The 21,473-nt window shown below is 37.1% G+C and overlaps 1 protein-coding gene across 1 annotated transcript in view; it reads right to left on the bottom strand.

The window, feature by feature from the left end:
* Positions 1–21,473, bottom strand: part of PCLO (piccolo presynaptic cytomatrix protein) — a 389,706-nt gene that overhangs the window by 202,232 nt on the left and 166,001 nt on the right. Inside the window, exons 4-5 of the mRNA XM_075491522.1 lie at positions 5,285–5,761; positions 4,538–5,209 (exon numbers count right to left, since the gene is read on the bottom strand). Of these exons, the coding sequence (XP_075347637.1) occupies positions 4,538–5,209; positions 5,285–5,761 (1,149 nt within the window). The remainder of the gene's footprint in view (positions 1–4,537; positions 5,210–5,284; positions 5,762–21,473) is intronic.

Genomic DNA, 21,473 nt, shown 5'->3' with positions numbered 1-21,473 from the left:
TCAACTAAACAGTTAAGCTGAGAAACAGGTAGACAACAACTGGTCATGGAACAACTTTAGCCATTCTCCTTGTAATTTGGGATGGTGCCATTATCTGTGAGTCCAATGTGTAGTACCTACTCAATGACCAAACCGGAGGAGATGACAATGAGTATTGCTATTGCCTGCACTGTTGTTGAACCTCAGTGTATGCCATAACATCACTGCTATGAATAGTAGGAAAATGAATATGGAAAAGCTGCTATTTGTACAGTAAGGAGAAGAAAAAGATCTACAATAAAGAAGGACTTCTTTTATCACTAGAAATAAATGTGATGAGAAAATCCAACTTTCTTTTTAAGGCTACCACAATATGAATATATTTTCATTATAATAATATAATTTTGTATTTATAGGTGTCTGCCCCATGATACGTCATGTAAAAATTATCCTGCACATCATGTTTTGAGATCATATGCATGTAACTTACAATAAATAATATTTGTTCTTTGTGCTTTTTTTTCATATTTCCTGCAGTCTGAGAACTAGGATATTGTCATTATCTACATCTACTCTTAAATGACCGGTAATTTATTTTCTACAGGGCTGGCCATCACATACACAAAGACAGCATCATTGTCAAACTTGTTAAAATATGATAAACAGAAGATTTTTAGTTGAATAACAAAATATTGCAGAAACAATGTTGCTAAGGAACATATAGGATTCAAGAACTCTTGGAGAATGAAAAATGTATTTTAATCAACAAGAAAAAAACCCACTTTTTTCTTGTAAAGTAGGAAGTACTTTGGTACATATTGAATTCCTGGGCTTTTCTGAGTAGTTGAATGGCATTTTTTCTGAAAGTTTGCCTACTGTGAGTTTTTAACACTGGACAAATTTAGCTCTAATACAGACATTGATGGGAAGATCTTCCTGAGACATGAGGAACAAGGAGACTTAAAAAAGCTGCAGGCTGGACAAGACTGTTTAAAAACAGCAAATGCAACCTCTTTAACTAATGGTAAGAATGATCTAATGTAGGATGTATTTGTACTATTCTAGTGGCATTTCTACAGTGTCAGTGTCAATACATCATACAACTATTTTGCATTAGAATTTTTTGCTTTAGAAGTATTATTTATTCTTACACTTCTTCACTTTTAATATTCTTATTTGAAAATATAAAACTTAGTGCTTTAAAAAGTCCCATTGGTTATCAAACCCAATCAGAACCCTATTAAAAGAAAACTGTGATTAAAAAAAAAAAAAAAGTCTTGTTTACAGCTAGCAAGATTACATTCTGTTGCACGGAACAGAAATTTTGTTTTGCAAAGGAACTCATGATTTTTAAAAGGTCATTCTGTTTATAGAAGAAATAAAGATATCTACATTATCCAAAACCAAAAAGTTTCAGAAAGTGAAAAAAAGATTTTGGTTGACTAAACTGTTTAATCTGCATTTGAATTTTATATTATCAAAATGAAACATTTTATTTGTGTCCATAAAAACTGCTTACAGATAAGCTTTTTCCTTCTTATTCTGGCTCCCTGGTCTGTGTTTTGTCATTAATGGCATGTGTTAGAATAATGATGCCAATTTACAATATATAAATTTCTACCTGGTTACTCAACCTAAGCACACGATCATTCCTCAGTAAATTCAGAAGGTAGTATAAGGGCACTTATATAATATAGCTGATGTGTTGTAAATATATGTCCAAATTACACCATGGTAATGTGTTCATTTAGATATGCTGAACTACTTAGATGTTAATTTGTGAGTTCCAAGATTACTGTTTTATACTGACAAACTGTACGTCACAGCCGTCCAAGATTTCTAGGCATCCTTGTTAGAACAGCTAACTGCTATTGCACATGTGACTAGTCAATATTACAAGATGGTTTCTCAGGAAAAGGACCTGTAAATCATGAGCAAAGTCAGTTTATTCTTTAAAATCTTTTTGAGGTAATTGCAGTTTAAACTATTACTGAAAAAAGAATGTTTTGAAGAAAAAAATGGCTTTACAATACCTTAAACCATACTTTCAGATCCAAATATTTAAAAATGTCAATATTTAAGTCACTTCTGTTTCAAAGGATGCCGGATCTCTAAATACAATTGATATCTGTGATTTTCCAAGGATCATTCTACTGATTGTACTGGATCAGAACTTTAGCCTCCCCATGTCTTTAGGGACTTGTTGGGGTGTTGCTGTCTTTTTTTTCTTTTTAGTGAAAGATGAAGATAGTGTTATCTACTTATCTCACTGGAATGCTACAAGAGTTAGTAATTACTATTTGCACAGATTTGGATATAAAATGGCATCAGAAGTTTGTCAAGTGCAGAAAGTATTAGGTTTTCCCTTGATTCCTATTTAAAAATACACCTACCTGAAATCCTTCATATGATTCTATCCTGAAATACATGTAAAATATTTTCTTCAATGTCTAGATATTGTCCTTTACCCACTGAAATGTAATCAATATGTGATATTTAAATTGCTATCTCCTCTTCCATTTTCGTCACATGCTCTCTTGGGAAGAATTGTATCTAGCAATGTTTGATGTACAGCATGGAGAACATTAAAATACTTCAATAAATAAAAATAAAAAAACCCCAGAGTTATTTTTATGACGTACAAGCTAGGTGAGCCACCAGCTTTATTTTTAATTCTGAACAATTTGAGCTGCTGCTTCTTTTTTTTTTTTTTTTTTTTTTTTTTTTTTAGGATTTTTCCAAAGAGCAAAAAAGGGGGAAAAAAGGAAAAAAAAAAGTCTTTTTGTGTAAATATAACTATTCCTTTTTCATTCATTCAATTCTGGTTTTTATTTCAGAGTGTTCTAATTTCAAAAATAGTTAGAAGTAGATATGTATGGGGGTTTTTTTGTTCATGAAAATTCTGCTTTACAAACTTCAGCTAAGTGTGCTTCAAAGTCTGATAACAAGAGCAAAAGAAAGATAATCCCTATTTATGGTAGTAACTCAAGAAGTTCTGATTTCAGTTAGAAGGCAGTGGGAGGAAGTAAAATATAAGTGAAATAAGAGTGAAATATATGTGTGCACCACATTACAAATCACTAAGTAATCTACAATTAAAATCTGTTGCTATCAGAGATGGAAATCCAATAGATGTGTTATATTTGTCCAGAGTATAATATGCTTTCACCTCCTTATAGAACATAAAAATGACCAGACAGGACTGAGACTAGCACGTGATGAAAGTTTTCCCTTACAAATGTTTTTCAACAGAAAAATACCCCAAATTTTTAACAACAGTAACAAAATTCTAACTCTACTTCTTAGGTTTTCTGATATGAATTTAAAAAAATCCCCAGAAGTGACATTTTGTTAACAAAATTAAGCTTACTGTTCTTGAAAAGTCCTGCAATAGTGTCTTATGTTTGATACAAGATAATCAAATTGATATAGGATTTTCTTAGATTTCCTTCTTCTTTCTTGCAAAAGGGAGGGTTTCTGGCTATAGTACTCTGAGCATAATTCAGAGATTCCCTCAGTACAATCAGGGGACACCATACCTCTTGATACCATCAGGAGGAGGAAACACAACATCTGATAGGAGATATATTTCAGACAGGAAACTTGGTTTTTAAAAATAGTAGTATTTTCCACAGCACAATTTCTGAATCAGAATATTTTTCTGTCCAAATATCTTGGTTATCACAAGGAAGAAAAAACAAACAAACAAACAAACAAACAAAAACCCTTCACCTTTGTGACTGGGATTATTTGAAAACATAATTTTGGCAAAGGTTAAACACTTTTCCTAAATCTACTCCTACTTTCATATCATAATAATCAGCACCTAATTTGCGGTGCATATATAAAAACCCATCCTTTTTCATTTCTCAACAAACTGTGTATATTACTCACTTCAGCTGATGAAGTGACTTGTTGGTGACTTCACATCCAGCAAATGCATTTATTTAAGAAATGCAGACCTCTAGCATATGCTGTCATAAACTCATCCATTCATCTGACTTGAGAGCCCACCAAGAGCCCTACCTGAAAGTACTTGTCCATATGAGATAAGCAAATGAAAGAGTAAAAAGATGTAAAGGTTGCATACTTTAACATGCCATGTTCAGGCACCACAAAGTATTCCTCAAATGTTTATTATATTTTGGTATTGCAAAACATTGTACACCTTACCATCACAGATTATTCCCTTTTGGGATTAAGAACTGTGAAAACACTCCAATTGCAACAATTAAGCTCCAAGTCCGGGGATTCTACAGAAGCAGGTAAATAAATCAGAAATATTGGAAAAATGATTAAACAGGAACTTTGCCTTGGTTTCAAATGCTTAACTGCTTGAGATTAAAAATCACGCAAGAAGTATTGAAAAGTTGCATGTAGAGCATAGGACTAACTGGTGAAACTTTCACTTAACGGGAGTCATTGATTTGGTCACTTAAAATCATCCCGTACAGAGAATAACAATAAAGAGCAGGGAGACACAAAGGAGAGGGTCTGTCAGGATCAGATTCTAAAGGGTAGCAAGGGAGAAGGGGGGTGGGAGACAGAAGCCACTTACTATTTTTTCTCTCACTGCTTCCACGTGGTCAGTTCCTGGCACAGGTGCTGTTCGAACAGGAATTTCTTCATCCTGAGCTTTTTCAGCTTTCAAAACCATTTGTGAAATCCCAGTTGTCAAACCCTCTTTCTTAACATCCTCCTGCTTCTTAGCTTGCAGTCCCTTATAAGGTGCTTCAATTTCTGCTTTCTGTTCAGCAGCATGGTCTTTAGTCTCAGCTGTAATTTGTTCCTTTTTGTCCTCTGGATGTGGTGTACGCTTTTCTGGGAGCACAGGTTTTTTACCTTCTTCCAATGTGCTTAGGGGTTTCTTTTGGTCTGAGCTTATTGTTGCAGGAATTTTATCTGCTGACAGTGTCTTTGACAGTTTCCCTTGCTGAAGTTTTGATTCTTCTTTTTGAGCTTCCTGTTGGATTTTCTCTACTGATGATGTTTTCATGATTTTCTCATGTTGAAGTTTTGGATCTTCTTTCTGAATTCCATGTTGGATTTTATCAACTGAAATTGCCTTTGACAATTTGACCTCCTGAAGCTGTGCATCTTCCTTCTGAGCTGCAGGTTGGATTTTGTCAGCTGATAGTGCCTTTGCCATTTTCATCTGTTGGAGTTTTGGGTCTTCTTTCTGAATTCCGTGTAAAATTTTGTCAGCTGAGGGTATCTTTGCCAATTTTGCCTCTTGAAGTTTTATCTCTTCCTTCTGAACTCCATGCAAAATTTTATCAGCTGAGGATGTTTTTGACAGTTTTGCCTCTTGAAATTTTGCATCCTCCTTCTGAACTCCATGCAAAATTTTATCAGATGAGGCTGTCTTTGTCAGTTTTGTTTGCTGGAGTCTTGGGTCTTCCTTCTGAGAAACACGTTGGATTTTATCAGCTGAGGGTGTCTTGACAAGTTTTCCCTGCTTAAGTTTTGCATCTTCTTTTTGAATTCCTTGTTGGATTTTATCAGCTGACAATGTTTTTTCCAGTCTCCCCTGCTGAAGTTTTGGAACGTCCTTCTGAACGCCTGGTTCTTCTTTTGATTTTGCTGCTGCTGGAGTAGGTGGTGTGGAAGTCTTCTGAGGGGAATGTGAGACAGCAGGCATAGGCTGCTTTTGAGGAGTAGCAGGTGGTTTGGATACTGGTTGTGAAGGGCCTGTTTTCGGAAGTGGCACCTTGCCCATATCCCCAAGTTGTCCTGACATTGCCCGTTGGGTCTGGCAGTTTAAGCACAGCCATTCCTGTACCTGTGATACAACAAACATATGAAGTTACTTATTTGAAAACTTAACAGTAAAATCATATGGTGTTTTCAACTGATACAGTTGAATACTTTTAATCTGAATGCTATGCATACTGAAAAGTTATTTTCTTTGTTTGCTGCTCTTGCAGGAAGATCCATAACACCTTTCTAACAGAAATGAAGCATGAAAGGTTCCAGAAAGCCAAGCTGAACAAATATAAAAATATACTGTGAAAACTAACAGCAATTACATTGTTCCAAAGTATTGATGACCTTTATGTACAAAGTTTGCTTATATATTTCTAACATCTATTGTTTTCTAAAGCCTCTATAATCTATCAATAGTTCTAATTTTGTAAATCTGAGTAAAAGGCGACCAACTAGGACTCATGGCTCTTTGTATTTCTCTTCAGAAGTTACCTTCCCCTCTTGAATTTTTATAGATGTATCAGTGTGTTTTAATTTAATATGGCTGTAACCCAAAAGGAAGATTACGTGCCTGCTCTCTATACTGCTAAATCCCTGCTGCACACTGGCTCCTTTTACTCTTCCTCCCAGAAAATCAGAAAAAAAGGGCAAATGCTTATATCTGTGCAAAAGATCTTGTTGCCAGTTGCCTAGCTACTACGTGAGAGGAGTAATCAGGCTGTTTCCAGTGGGAGTTGGGGTATAGTTTCTTTAGAATAGCAAAAGGAAATTTTAAACACAGAAAAGTACTGAAAGGAAAGAAAAAGCCCAGAATCTTCTGGATACTAGAACAGATAATGCAGCTCTACTTTGCTAGTGCAAAATGAGCTTCACTGGAGGATAACAGGTCTATGCTGTACATTAAAATCTTTGTATGCTTGTTCTTAACTCCTTTTACTGTGACGATGGATGGTCTCAGCAATTCAGTTATTGTATTTGTCTGATTTAGAGAACTTAGTGACCTACTGAATATGAAGCACGTGAAAAACGGAGCAAAATTGTTCTATTAGTAATTATATAGGTAATACTGCTGATAATATTAGGACAGTATGCATGACTGATCAGTTATATACCATTGAATATTTCAGAATATCCAATGGTATATAATCAGTTGCCCAGAAGATGTGGCATTTAGTCAGAAGAAAGGGTATCTGGCAGAACTGTGCAACTCCAGAAACATTCATGCATTTTCTATTAACAAGTAATACAGTAATAAATGAGGTAACACCAAAAGCAGAGACTGGAACTCCAGCTCTGCCCCTGCCAGCAAAGAAAGCCCAAATGACAGGGGCGTAAGCACCAGACTCTCTGCTCTCCTTCTGACTCCGTGTAACTTGCGTTTTTCAGTGTAAAGAGGGGCAGGGGCCTATCTTCAACAAATGCACTGGCAGGTTTTCCTACGCAGAGTACTTAACACTTGGTGATGCCAGCGTATTGCCATTGATATGGCATTTCCCACAGAGTGATAAGGGTTGGTCATGATAGGACCCCAAATGGCTTTTCAAGATAGTTAACCAGAAGTGAGGCATCTCTCTGTTCATCTCTAACGATGGAGCTTATGTGCTCAGCTCCCACATCCCATCCAGGATATTTCTGAGCGCATTGGTGTTTAGTAAAGTTTCTATGCACAGTAGGTATGTCCAGGATACTATGATTTTTGGTGTCTTTGGAAATCAAGACATTTTGAGATTGGCTGGTTTCAAACACTTTCTGGAATTATTTAAAATCTACCAAAACCCAAATTTGTGAAGTCTATCTCCATACTTCAGATACAAATCCCATTGTTAAATGGCTTTACAATTCTCTTGTTTTTTAATTGTTTTTAAAATAATTGAATCACTGCTATGATCCTGCCCCTTTGAAAAAATAGCTGATTAAGCTGATAAATGAAATATGAATCACAAGAGTTGCAGATGAAATGACAATTGCATGTGAAACAAAATTCAGTAAGAAAAGCTCATGTGGGCTCATTTTGTTGAAATGCAGCTAAGGAGAGGCTATTTAATGTATAAAATAATTTTCTTTGGCTGACAAATTTTGTTTCAGGCACAAGAAATGCAAGAATGCATGCATTATCATTCAGGTCATCTAACAATTGCCTTGTGTATTTATTATTCTACTTTTACAGAAAATGACAAAACTAGTGAGTCCTAGCAATTGAATATTTATAACAAATAAATATTTATTACAAATATTTGTCAATATTGTCCCAAGAAATGCAGTTTATCGACTGAATCAGCTGTCACCAAATGCAATGAAGCCCCTAATAGTTACTATACCCTTTGCAACTCCAAACTGAATGTGGCTCTGTATCAGACTATTAAATATAATTTGGATTTATTTTTTCTGTGGAAAAAAGCATTAAAAAATAAGCCTCCAGGGAGTATTATCCTCCTCCATAGGACTTAAAGTGCTCCAACTACACATCATTTGTCTGGGAAGCACTAATTAAGAAATACAAATAAAAGTTACTTGTTTTTTGAAAAGTATGTAAAATATAACTTAGTTTTCTTGCAAATGTTTCTGTTAAAGGGGTTTATCTGGAATTTTTACTACAGTTTCCTCCCTTTTTATGGGCAGCAACTTTTTTTGCCTAGAAAACAATATTGGAAGCCATAAGTATTTTGTGAACCATCTTTTATAAACTTAAAATAGAAGTAATACACCAGGAAACAAATTAGCCCCACAGAAAATCATGATGTTAGTATTATCAGGAGTCTGTACGTGACTAAATATACTAGATAACATTTAGCATAAGTAAACTACAGAAAAAGGATCCAATTTCATAGTATCCTTGATTCTTTTCTCATAAAGATTGTAACAACCACTACAAAAAGTTGACTAGATAATTATAATAGATCAATTTTTTTATAAAATTCATTGGAGGGCCCAGAAGCTTTTAAACCCACTAAAAAGGGGTCAAGTTTTGCCTTCTTCAATCAGCCTGACAAATACTCATTTCACAATGGAAGCAGAAATAATACCATTATTATTTGTGCTAATATAGCTTCTGTCAGCACGGGGCATGGGAATGAGACAATATATAAATGTTATTAAGCTTCTCAGAATCTAGCCTTAACCATCTTTAATTTCATAAAAACATAATTAGTGGCTTCTACCATGAAATAATCCGTGGTTCAAGAGTTTGCTGAATTTCATGTACATGCTATATAGATATTCTTAAAGAACATGTTAATTTATACATTAAATCCACACGTTCTCACAGTACCATTTGTTTGCGACATAAATTCCATTTATTTCCTTATAATATATCCATATGCAGTTTCTAGGGTCTCTATGTTTGTTTCTTTTCTATACATCTACATTTGGCTCTTATTACTTCTCCTAGCCCTACTGGTTATGTAGATCCCATTTAGTACCTCTTCAGCTGCAGCCTACTCACTGCTCATAACTTTCTCCTTCTCAGATTCATCAACTCACTTCCCTTCTCTCATTTAATCCTTCACAGAGTCAATTCTTTGAACTGCCTATAATAACTTTAACAACTTTAGTAATAGTATTAAGCATTTACAAACCAAAACAGCTACCCAGCCACTGTTTCCTCTCAGCTTTGCTCACTGTCCTTATTCAGTCTCTTTTCCCTGGAGTAAAGTTCTTCAACTCAAGGACTGTGCTTTGTGCTGAGCACATAGTAGAACAAGTCTCTTAAAAAGGAAAATAGTGACAATTAAGATGAGAAAAGGAAGGTGATGATGAGCAAATTGGCAAACTGCACTAAATCTTGTCAAGTGATGGAAGTTCCAGTCTTGCCTCCCTGCCATACTGATGCAAGTGATGCTAGTGAAATGACCTGGAGTTGTCCAGATACGCAGTGATTTAATGCACCTTGCTACTGTCCGCTTGGACTTTTGTTATATCTGCATCTGTTTACCCCTTTATTTTTTAGTGTTGATATATAGGCATGGCAAATACTTCTCCCAAGCTATGTGTTTTAAATTCCAATCTAAGTTTTTACAATCACGTGGATATTTGATCATAAAAGAGCCTACAAAAATCTTCTTATATCACTAGCCTTCTAGCTCTTGATTCTCTCTCAGAAAGTTTCTCTCTGTAAAATCAAATTTTGTACCATGAAGTCATATGCCTCAGTTTTAGACTTGTCTTTTCCTCAGTTAACCTCATGCCCTGAATGCAAGCTTTTCCCTAAGGCTATTTTTTCAGTTAGCCTGTCAACCCAAATTTATTAGGACTTGGGAAATGGACATCATCTTTCAGCAGTCTTCACTAGATAAATCTTCTTAGTTCTTTACAGAATTCTGCACACCCTTTGGTTCCTGAATTGGCAGTAGGCACTATTATTGGCATCACAAGTGATACCAGTGTGCTTTAATATTCTGAATCCATGGCTTTCTCCCTGTGTTTTCAGCAATCCTTACAACCCCATATTGCTGGACAGAACAAAGTAGCTGTGTTACAATGTTCCCCTCACTCAGTTTCATAATAAAAAAATGTCATCGTGAAACGGGCATAGATCTAACATTCCTTGTGAATGTCTATTTTTCAGTTGTCATGCAAGAGCTTAGGCATTTCAGTTCCTTTGCTTTTGTATTGTCATACCACAATGTTAGATAATTTCAAGTTGAAAATAATAAGTCAACTATTCCATCTCTCTGCCAGTCAAGGAATTTTTATTGCAGTATGTTGATAAATTCATTACCCACTCTTGGCAAACCCTAATTGGTAAACTAGAGTTTTTCTCTAACTGAAAGTAACTCAAAGGACTTAATATATTTGTGAAGGTGAAAACAAATGCTTCTTCCCATAAAACATGGGAAGTTGCTTCTAAGTTACTTCAGAAGGCAAGTGCTTTAGTTTCATTTAGATACCAACCAACTACTTCCTTTGTCATGGTTAGATCATACCTTTATCCCTTCCTAATTCTTCCTCCTCATGGTTCTCAGTAAAACAAAATCATAAAACCAACATAGGAATGAAAAAAGCATTAAGAAATAAATCTCTGAAAAATTATTACCTTCCTGATTTCACTAAAAGGATCATATTGCAAAACAGAATCTTTATCAAAAACCATACGCTAATTACAAAAAACTGAATATTTCTATGAAAAGCAAAGCATGCTTTTTCTCCCTAATTACCTCATAAACAGAACAGGGGGAGGAGCAATGCAGGCAGTCACTAAAATATTTTTCTTATTCCTCAAATTTGCCATCTTCTTTTTTACTAAGCATAGAGCTGAGTATGTTTCTTAGAAAACACAATAAACTTACATTTAAAAGTAAGACATCTCTGGCATAAATACTAATATAAACTAGTTGTTCTGAGACTCTAAGACAGTTTCACCTTGGATATTTATTTTTAATTGATTTGGTTTTATTTTCGCAAACTTGTACAGCATGTTTCCAAGATCTTATATGAATAAGCCACTTAATGAAATAACAGAAAAAGTAACCAAATAGTCCACCCAGGGAGGAAAAGCAATCTGATGAGCATAGCAAACTCCATCCTGAAGATCAGAAAAAGCAGGGATGAATTTCCAAAGATTGAGCTATGTCAAATTCTGCAAAGGAAATTTAAACCAGCAACAAAATATTTGGTATCCTTGCAGATAAAAAGATAACCACAGTGCAGTTATGATTGCTTCAGAGTTAAAGGTATGGTCCATATAATATGTGCTTTAATATCAAATTTTTATAGTAGTGAGATTGAACACAAGTGAATATCAACAGGAAATGAGCACACAGAATAGAAATCATCATATTTGATGTGGAAATGCATGATCATAGTCTCATAGTATTCATTAATGTGTATTGGCATAAGAAAGCCAAATCAAGCAGCTATAAAATAGACATAATCCACCCAAACTGAGTGACACACAGCTTACCCACATTCAACTCACATCCACTTTAATTTAATGTGTAGAGGAAGTGTTCCTGGTAACTACAGGTCTGCCAGTCCAATTCAAATGTTTAAAAAGTTTTAGAAAATAATTTGAAAGAAAGTTGAATTGATGCTTGTGATGAAGAAAAGGGTCATATACTAAAGGGCAATATAGGTTTACGGCAGGAAGACTGCGTCAGATAAACCTTGTATTTTTTTCCTGGATAATATCATTTATTCTACAGGTAAAATTGAAACTATTACATGTTGAGCAGACCTGGATTCCAGAACAATAACTGAACCTGTGCCACCGTGAAATGATTAGTCAAATTAGTAGAGATGAGTCAAGAAATTGCCAGGCAGGGAAAACATATCCCCTATAGAGGGAAACGACCCTACATTCTTCTGAAGTTTTAGTTACTTTTCTTATGTTTAGTTTAAAGTAGATACATATTCAGGCTTTGGAAGCCTTCAGATCCTCCTGCCCTGGAGACATATATTGTAACATGAAGCTGGATTCACTCTTCCTCTTGTGAGGTCCTTGTCCTGCTTGTTACAGAATGGCCCTTTTTGCAAACAGGAGAGAAGGAACTCTTGAAACCCTCGGCCCAGAGGTTCAGATGTCTATGATGTAAGGCCTAGGTTGGTGCAGAACAACTGTGAGTCCTCAAGTCAGTTTTACTCAGAAAAAGGCTGTTAAGATGTGAGAAGGTGTTTGAGAGAAAGCCAGGTGATGAAAGAAAATTAAAAAAAAAAAAAACAAGAGCAAAACCACAGAGTGTCATTGGGAGAAGAATTCAAAGAAGAAAAATACTGACATGAAGAGGTATAAAACCAAAAGAAAAATACACAGAAGCAGATGGCAGCAACTCAGCAACAGCGACGGTCGGTTGGTCTGTTCCAAGGAGCAGGAGAAGTTGATGCTTCCTAACCTGACTGATGATTGCCTGGTCAGCAAACGCTATTCAAGGGCCTCACTGGGGTGGTGAGTACATTAATATTAACAGTTCCTCCGCTGTATCTGCCTGCTGTGTGTATTCATCAACAAATAATTGCAGTGTACTCCTAAAGTCTGTACATCTTCCTTGCTGAGTCCCTCTGCGTATGGTAGACATTGCCTGAACAAAATGATGCACACAGGGAAGGTTACATTCCCATCTAGAATGGGAATGGTGGCCTGAGCATTTCTTTGGGATGTGTGAACTACAAATTCAAATCCCACACAGACTGAGGACTCAGATCTCCTACCTTTAGGGGAAATATTTAAATTGCTAGACCTACATGTAAAACAGTTACCACCACCATTGCACAGAATGATAGAGTATTCAGAGCATGACCACCAAATCAGACTGCAGATCTGGCAGGAGAAAAAAATACAAAAATAAAATATAAAAACCCCACACTCTTCTCTGTCCAAAGAGTGTTAGGCAGGAGGTAACTGCCTAAGCTTGGCAGAGAGAGCGTCCACAGTTGAGCCTCTGTGGTGTCCAGAATTAGGAAAATATAGAAAGGTTTTCATAGATACTGTGTGCCTGTGAAGGTCACAGGCAGTTTTCCAGTATTTTATTACACATAAATTTTGTCTAAAATGTCACTTAGGATCTTAAACATATTTTTGGATTTCACCTCAAGAGGCGAAAGGATGTGCAAACAAATGCTTAGTCAGATGGCTGATTTTCGGAGAAGAGGTTAGAAGAACATGGCTAATTTAACCTAGGGAAATGAATCCCACAAATATGACTTATATAGGAGGAAACGTATACTGGCTGCAAACCAAATGGATATAAATTGTCGATAGATAAATTTACGTTTGAAACTAGAAGACCTTCTTTGCCATTAGTGATTTGCAGTTTGGAGTATGATACAATAGGACTGGTGGTACGGAGAAATGCAGCTGATTTCAATATATGATGTGATTGCCAACAAAATCACTCAATGATTCATGAAATCCTACCAGTTTTACAAACTGCATTACTGTAATAGTACTCATGAGCAGAATGCATTATATTATTAGCATTAAATAGATTCATAGCATTTAGTCAACATTAAATGTCAAGCTATCTTTCAGCCACCAAAGAGAGATCATAGAAATCCACAAAAGCTGGTTCAGGTACAAGTAAAGCATCAACTTAAAACAAAAACCAGCAAAAAGTTCTGCAGAATAAACAAGTTTGTCAACAGAAGGAGAAAACCATTACTTTTTTAGTTTGAGAATGCCTTTTTTTTGTTTGAAGTTGCAATCAAGCTGAGATTGTTATCTGAACAATGCAAAAAGAGACCAGCGTTCATCTCTTTCTCAAATGAAAGCTTTCAGTATGTGATTGAGGAAGACCAAGTTATCTCAGCATGTCAGATTATTGTCATTAATTGATAAGCTTACTTTTAAGCCACCACAACTATGACATAAAATAAGTTATTTTCAACTGCTTTCATTGCAGAGTTGTGTATGTACCCAGTTACCACTGCTTATGTGACTTGTTGGTGTGTACTTTTAAAGTCACAAGAACTGACATGACAAAAAATGGGTTTTATATATTTATTTCTGTGGCCACTGGGAAGCCAATATAGCAAAAATGAGTGAGAGACTCTTACCTATTTTTCCTGTATGCATCAGTAGAAATATTTGCTATATGCTTTCTGGCTACTGCTGTGCATAGCTATTGAAGACTACGATTGCTCTCCAGGCTTATGCAGCTCAATTATGGTATATACACAAAAGACTCAAAAGACTTTGGTCAGTGTGTTGGAAGATACAACTAATATCAAAATAAGAACAGAATCAAGCTTACTACTCTTTATGTCAGCTTTGAAGTGCAACAGAAACCTAGAACAAAAAAATGCCAAAAAAATGATACTTCACCTTTGACTGTTAAAAGGCACTGCCACGGACAGTGCTGGTATTTGTTCTGAGCTGTGATACCTTAGCATATAGTCTGCTTGATGAGCTGCCATTTCTGCATGCTGCTGTAAGGCACTTTACTTTTTTTACTTGCTGTCTGATGGGCAGCAATAAAAGTAAAATCTATTTTATTCTATGGCTGCAGTCCACAATCTTTTGTCTTAGATTATGGGAATTCTAATCATTACTGAAGGAAATAAAGCAGTTCTAATAAAAGAAATCTTAAATTTCTGAAGGCTGTTTTAGCTTGCCATCTTTAGAGTAAAATGTTTTGGAGTAAAACTGTCATTAAATCCCTTAAAAACTACCTCTTGATTTTTTTTGCCTTCAGTTGCTTTAAGCATCTTCCAGCATCTCTTAATGGCAATATATTTTGTGCTTTTAGAGGGAGAAAGAAACATTCCAGGCTATTAGAAGACACTCAAATCACATAAATTCAAGTTTATTGGAATTACTGTACAATTATTCAGTGCGATCTAACTGAACACTTATTCTTTAGGCTGGTAAATCTTATTTGTAGCTTAGCATTGTTCAAAACACTGGGGTAGGCACTACGTAAGCAGGTGAGAAAGCAGGATTTCCAGTAAACTGTGGATGTGTATTGTGTAGACATTTATAATTGTGGTTGGTAACTTTTATCTTCAATGGAGAAAAACAGGAACATTTAGAAGGCAGTTAATCTCACCTATCACAGGACATTAGATAAAAAGACTGGCACTTTAAAAGTGCCTCTTTGTGTCCACTGACCAGGGCAAGAGCATAGCTGATGAGACCACTTACTCATGTCTACAGCTGACCTAGTGAATATCACCTTGATTTTTGAGCTGGAAGAAACTGCAACAAGTAAGAAAACAATAAAGATATGGGAGAACGCACAATGGCAACGACATAGCATTGACCAGTATATTGGTGCCCCCAAATTAGCCCCCAAAATCTGCTCTGGAGCCTTTAGCTTGAATGCAGTGACTATGCGCAACCACTATTTGGATCTTTCCCTCCTTTTTGTTTTTCCTTATCCTTAATGTCTTCCATTCAAGTTTGTGTTTGCTCACTAACAGAAGCTTTCAGGGACTCTGAATTTCTGAATAAACACATCTTGGATGCTGGACTGATAACAAGAACGTAAGGGCTCAAAAAGGTGCCAAACAGTCCACCTATGTTTCTAAAGTGTTGGTACATCCCAAGAAATTCTTCTCTACCTTGTTATTATCCTGCCAAACAAAGCCTGATGACCTTCACAGGTCCCTTTCAACTGCAACCATTATGTGATTCTGTGAATGTGCTAAAAACTAATACCCTGGCACCAGAAACTGTAACATTTTATTCAGTCAGAAGGTTTCAAAGAATACCCCCTAAAATCTAAAATCTTAAATAAAAAGGTCTATTTTATAGAGCGGTAGAGCAATCAGCAAGTTATCCCTAATGCCCTAAGGTTTTGATTTGGATCCTGAAAAGATGAAAGCACTCACGAAACTTGGTCAGCTGGTCTGATCCCTTCTTTTTCTCCCACACGTGTTAAAGGAAGAGAGTTGTAAATACTGCAGCAGATTACCAGAAAAGTTCAGAGGAACCAGTGTTTCTCCCATGCGTCAGGAATTATCTGCTCCTTAATTTTAATAGGGTTGGGACTGCTGAATATTCCACTCAATTATGAACAGATGAAATACAGAATATGACAACACAAGGATGACCTACTTCCTCAAGTGATGACAACTCTGAAATGTATGCCCTTACCTTACTTCAAGATACATCCCAGCACTTTCAAGAAAAGTTCAAATTTTGTGTCTTTTTAGCAACTGCTCTGTTGTTTGGGAATTTTTATTTTAGTAATTAAATTTGATAGATAATGGGATTTTTATGTGCATAGTGTCTGTATATACTTTAATTTCCTTTAGTTATTTTGCTGAAGGCCCTTAGAGGCTTAGAATTATGCTGTCAATGCACACAAATGTGTATCACTAGTGTATACATCATCATAGATGCAAAAGAAGCAAAGCTGTTGAAAAATAACTGCTTTTTTATTGTGTAGGGGGAACATTACTGTACTTGCTTTTACTCTGCATCTAACTGCACTGTCATGTGATTGTTGTTTTTTTTCATGCACTGTTGTAACAAGATGACTTAAGTCCTCCTTTGTATTGACAGGTTTAGCTGTAGGGGTACACCACAAAGGAATGAGTCTTCCTCCTCAGTCTTACTCACACAGAGAAATTCGCATCAAGCATTTTACTGCCTCTGGTGACCACTTCTTTTGTTACCATGGCAAAACCAACCCCAATGAAGGAAAAAACAACAAATTGGATATGGGCATCATCCAAAGGCTGAAGAAGTCAATGGAAGAGCCTCAAGTACTTCAGTGGAATTAGGATGATTAAGATCTGTGTACACTTTGAGAAATTCTAGATTACAATGAAAATCCACAAACATTATCTGAAACGGTATAAACCTTTTTTACAACTGTGCAAGGAAAAGATTCTGAGACTGTAGCTCCTTTAGACAATTATATATCATACTTGCAGTGTCTGTCACAATAACAATGAAAGACCTCCAGATGCTATCACAATATAAATTTGTAATACTACTAACCTCTAATTCACACGGAATGATACCCTATAAGCCTATGGGTTGAACGTTTTAATTAGCAAATCTGTAAAATTGAGTTTAGGAAAGCCTGTTAATAGTCAATGTTTTATCAAGGGAGGGTTAAAGAAGTTTCTCCTATAATAAATATCCTCTTGATTTTCCATCTCTACCAAAGATTCATTAAAATATGTATCCTACTATTGATTTCTTTAGTTCAAATGGAGAATGTCTACCTTATGTACACACTTATGTTTTTACTTTTACATACAAACTTTACAGACTCTATACTATGGCTTTCTTTTAGAATACATACTACCATCTATTTATTTTTGTATTTCCAATATTAACATCTTAAGAGTTAGATATGTGGAGTGGCAGCAAAAGGAGAGGTAAGGAGAATCTCCAGCCCCTAGTAGATGGGGGAGGAAACACAGTGACCAAGGATGAGGAAAAGGCTGAGGTACTTAATGCCTTCTTTGCCTCAGTCTTTAATAGCAGGGCCGAATGTTCTATGGGTACCCAGCCCCTGGAGTTGGAAGATAGGGAAGGGGACCAGACTGGAGCCCCCATAATCCAGGGGGAAATGGTGAGTGACCTGCTGCACCACTTAGACACTCACAGGTCTATGGGGCCTGATGAGATCCAACCGAGAGTGTTGAAGGAGCTGGCAGAAGAGCTCACCAAGCCCCTTTCCATCATTTACCAGCAGTCCTGGCTAACTGGGGAAGTCCCTGCTGACTGGAGATTAGCGAATGTGACACCCATCTTCAAGAAGGGCCGGAAGGAGGACCTGGGGAACTACAGGCCTGTTAGCCTGACCTCGGTGCCGGGGAAGCTGATGGAGCAGATCATCCTGAGTGCTATCACACGGCATGTAGAGAATAACCAAGGGATCAAGCCCAGCAAGCATGGGTTCAGGAAAGGCAGGTCCTGCTTGACCAACCTGATCTCCTTCTATGACAAGGTGACCCACCTAGTGGATGAGGGAAAGGCTGTGGATGTTGTCTATCTAGACTTCAGTAAAGCCTTTGACACGGTTTCCCACAGCATTCTCCTGGAGAAACTGGCTGCTCATGGCTTGGACGGGTGTACTCTTCGCTGGGTAAAGAACCAGCTGGACGGCCGGGCCCAAAGAGTGGTGGTGAATGGAGTTTACTCCAGTTGGCGGCCGGTCACAAGCGGTGTTCCCCAGGGCTCGGTGTTGGGGCCAGTTCTGTTTAATATCTTTATCAATGATCTGGACGAAGGGATCGAGTGTACTCTCAGTAAGTTTGCAGATGACACCAAGTTGTGTGGGAGTGTTGATCTGCTGGAGGGTAGGCAGGCTCTGCAGAGGGACCTGGACAGGCTGGATCGATGGGCTGGGGTGAATTGTATGAGGTTTAACAAGGCCAAGTGCAAGGTCCTGCACTTGGGCCACAGCAACCCCATGCAACGCTACAGGCTTGGGGAAGAGTGGCTGGAAAGCTGCCTGGCAGAGAAGGACCTGGGAGTGTTGGTTGACAGCCGCCTGAATATGAGCCAGCAGTGTGCCCAGGTGGCCAAGAAAGCCAATGGCATCCTGGCTTGTATCAAAAATAGCGTGGCCAGCAGGACTAGGGAAGTGATTGTGCCCCTGTACTCGGCACTGGTGAGGCCGCACCTCGAATACTGTGTTCAGTTTTGGGCCCCCCACTACAAGAGGGATATTGAGGTACTGGAGCGTGTGCAGAGAAGGGCAACGAAGCTGGTGAAGGGTCTGGAGCACAAGTCTGATGAGGAACGGCTGAGGGAGCTGGGACTGTTTAGCCTGGAGAAAAGGAGGCTGAGGGGAGACCTCATCACTCTCTACAACTACCTGAAAGGAGGTTGTAGCGAGGTGGGGGTCGGTCTCTTCTCCCAGGTAACAAGTGATAGGACAAGAGGAAATGGCCTCAAGTTGCACCAGGGGAGGTTTAGACTGGATATTAGGAAATTTTTCTTCACCGAGAGGGTTATCAAGCATTGGAACAGGCTGCCCAGGGAAGTGTTTGAGTCGCCATCCCTGGAGGTATTTAAAGGACGTTTGGATGAGGTACTTAGAGACATGGTGTAGTGGTGGTTTTGGCAGTGTTAGGTTTATGGTTGGACTCGATGATCTTAAAGGTCTTTTCCAACCTATATGATTCTGTGATTCTGTGATTCTGTGGCATTTAGTTTTGGGTATTGGGTTTTCTGCTAAAGTGTAATATTCCAAGTTTTTTTCAGAGTGCTTCCGCAGTTAACTGCTGTCCTCTAGTCAAAGAAGGAACCCATCCCTATCACCCCAAGTCAGTGTATCCTTCTTTCACTATGATGAACTCCTTAAAAGGTAAGAGGATCCACAGGGGAATCAGATCTATCCTTACTCACACCACAGTTTCCTTCTCTGGCAGGAAACTATGCGTGATCAATAGTGCAAGCTATATTGGTAGTCACAGGTATTCATGATATTGCCTTAAAAGATAATACAATTTTTAGAAACTAAGAAGCCAATCGAACAAACATGAACTAGATTTCCTTTTCATCTTCTTTTTGTTTTTTTAAGTCTTTAAGATATTTTTGAATATTGACTTGTACAACAAAATATGCATGAAAATCAGATGTGGAGAGCTTTCTGTCCTTACACATTAATGACAATACCATCTTTACATTAAGCAGTCTTCCAATCCACAAAGTCCATCCCAGCATGTTTTCAATATTATTTTGGTATCTCACTTTCCACTCACAAAGACACTGGAGATTCAGTATTTAATTCCAGGATAAGAAGATAATAATTACATTCATAAACATATTTCAGCACATATCTGACAATCATAGTCAGATGACAGTTGCAATGACATTCTCTTTCACAGGTTCTTTTAAGGAGATTTCCAACTAGATGACTAAAACAATTTCAATTTACTTGCATCCATGACAAATGAACATGCTGTTGTGGATTAATTAAATAGCAGTATATGACCTCCATTTACATTATTCTTAACTTGCTTTGATAGTGTTACTGTAGTCATTCCATTTAGATCATACAGACCAAATAAATCAGAGGTTGTGTTAGTGTCTGAAGGAATAGGTTTATAGTAAAAGACAGTTTTTAATAACTGGATATTTACCAACTAGTTTACTCTGAGCTTTAAAAATGTTAGGTTATTGTAAAAGACAACATCTTGTCTATATGTAGATGTTGAGTAGCCCTTTGTACTCTTTATTATAACAGTCTCAAAAAATAACAGTTTTCTATGCCTTCTAGTAGCTGAATTGCTATTCTCCGCACAACTGGTCAGCAGAGAGTGTGAGTATTCCCATCCCATTGTTGCTATTATTTGTTCTGAACTGACAAAATGTCTAGTGTCACGGATGGCACTAAAACAACAAACAATTCCATCCCCTGAAGAGTTCATGGTCTATTCAGTCCTGTGTTCAATGTTGACCTTTTATGGAGAGTCTAGAGGAAAATCATTTTTGTTCTCAAACTAGGGCTTAGCTATGGAACTAGATGAGATTAATTCTGTAGTAAAAAGGAGAACTATTCTTAATGTTTCAAGGTGCCTAGTGCTCAGTGGATCTTTATCACATCTCAGAATCTATATTTGATGATAAACTACAAATACAACCTTTTTATCTGAACCTTAATGGATCATATTAATAAACAACTCAACCATTCTCTGTGAAATCTTTTTTATTTTGGTCATCCCCAATAGAAATACAGAGACAACAGTTATACATGATTATTCTGAAAAGTCATTTTGCATTTTGTTTGCTCTTGCAAACCAGATAATCCTAAAACTAACATGTGTAGTTAATTCCAACAATATGTGTTGCAAAAACAATAATCTCTGCTAAAACAGATTGAAATGTGTCTGCCTTTTGCTCAAATTTAGTCTATTACTGCATGAACAGTCCTTTTCACAGAGAGGGATCTGCATGCTATTTCACATACGTGGAAGTGGCTGATCTACACTCCAAGTGAAATGCTATGGAGCATGAAAATAGTTACTTAAAGAATAGAAGCAAATTTTTTTACTCCTAGGAAGCATTTTTTTTTTAATCCTAGCTCCTTCCAGTCTCATCTCACCTAAATTTTAATACTCAACTGAAGAGCTAAAGTTTTGACCCTGGCTACTCAAGCTGACTCACCAGGCTAGGGGACATTACCTCCAGATATGAACAGCGTTGGTGGGCTGACTACTGTATCTATTCCTGATCAGGGAGAGAGCCTGCAGCAAACTATGCAGCAGACAAACCTCACTTCAAGGATCAATTTGAGATGTGCTGAGACCCTACCCTAAAGTCCAAAGATAAACTTTTCATAAAATGATAGCCTGAAGTAAGGTCCTAAATCTGTAATCTGATACCTAAATAAATGGTCCGATTTTCGAAAGCTCTAAATACCTAAAGACACTTCCACTGACTTGCA

This window comes from Mycteria americana, chromosome 1, assembly GCF_035582795.1.
Source record: "Mycteria americana isolate JAX WOST 10 ecotype Jacksonville Zoo and Gardens chromosome 1, USCA_MyAme_1.0, whole genome shotgun sequence".
NCBI lineage: Eukaryota > Metazoa > Chordata > Aves > Ciconiiformes > Ciconiidae > Mycteria > Mycteria americana.
The sequence above is the reverse complement of the archived record's forward strand: the minus strand, read 5'-3'. Positions and strand labels throughout refer to the sequence as shown.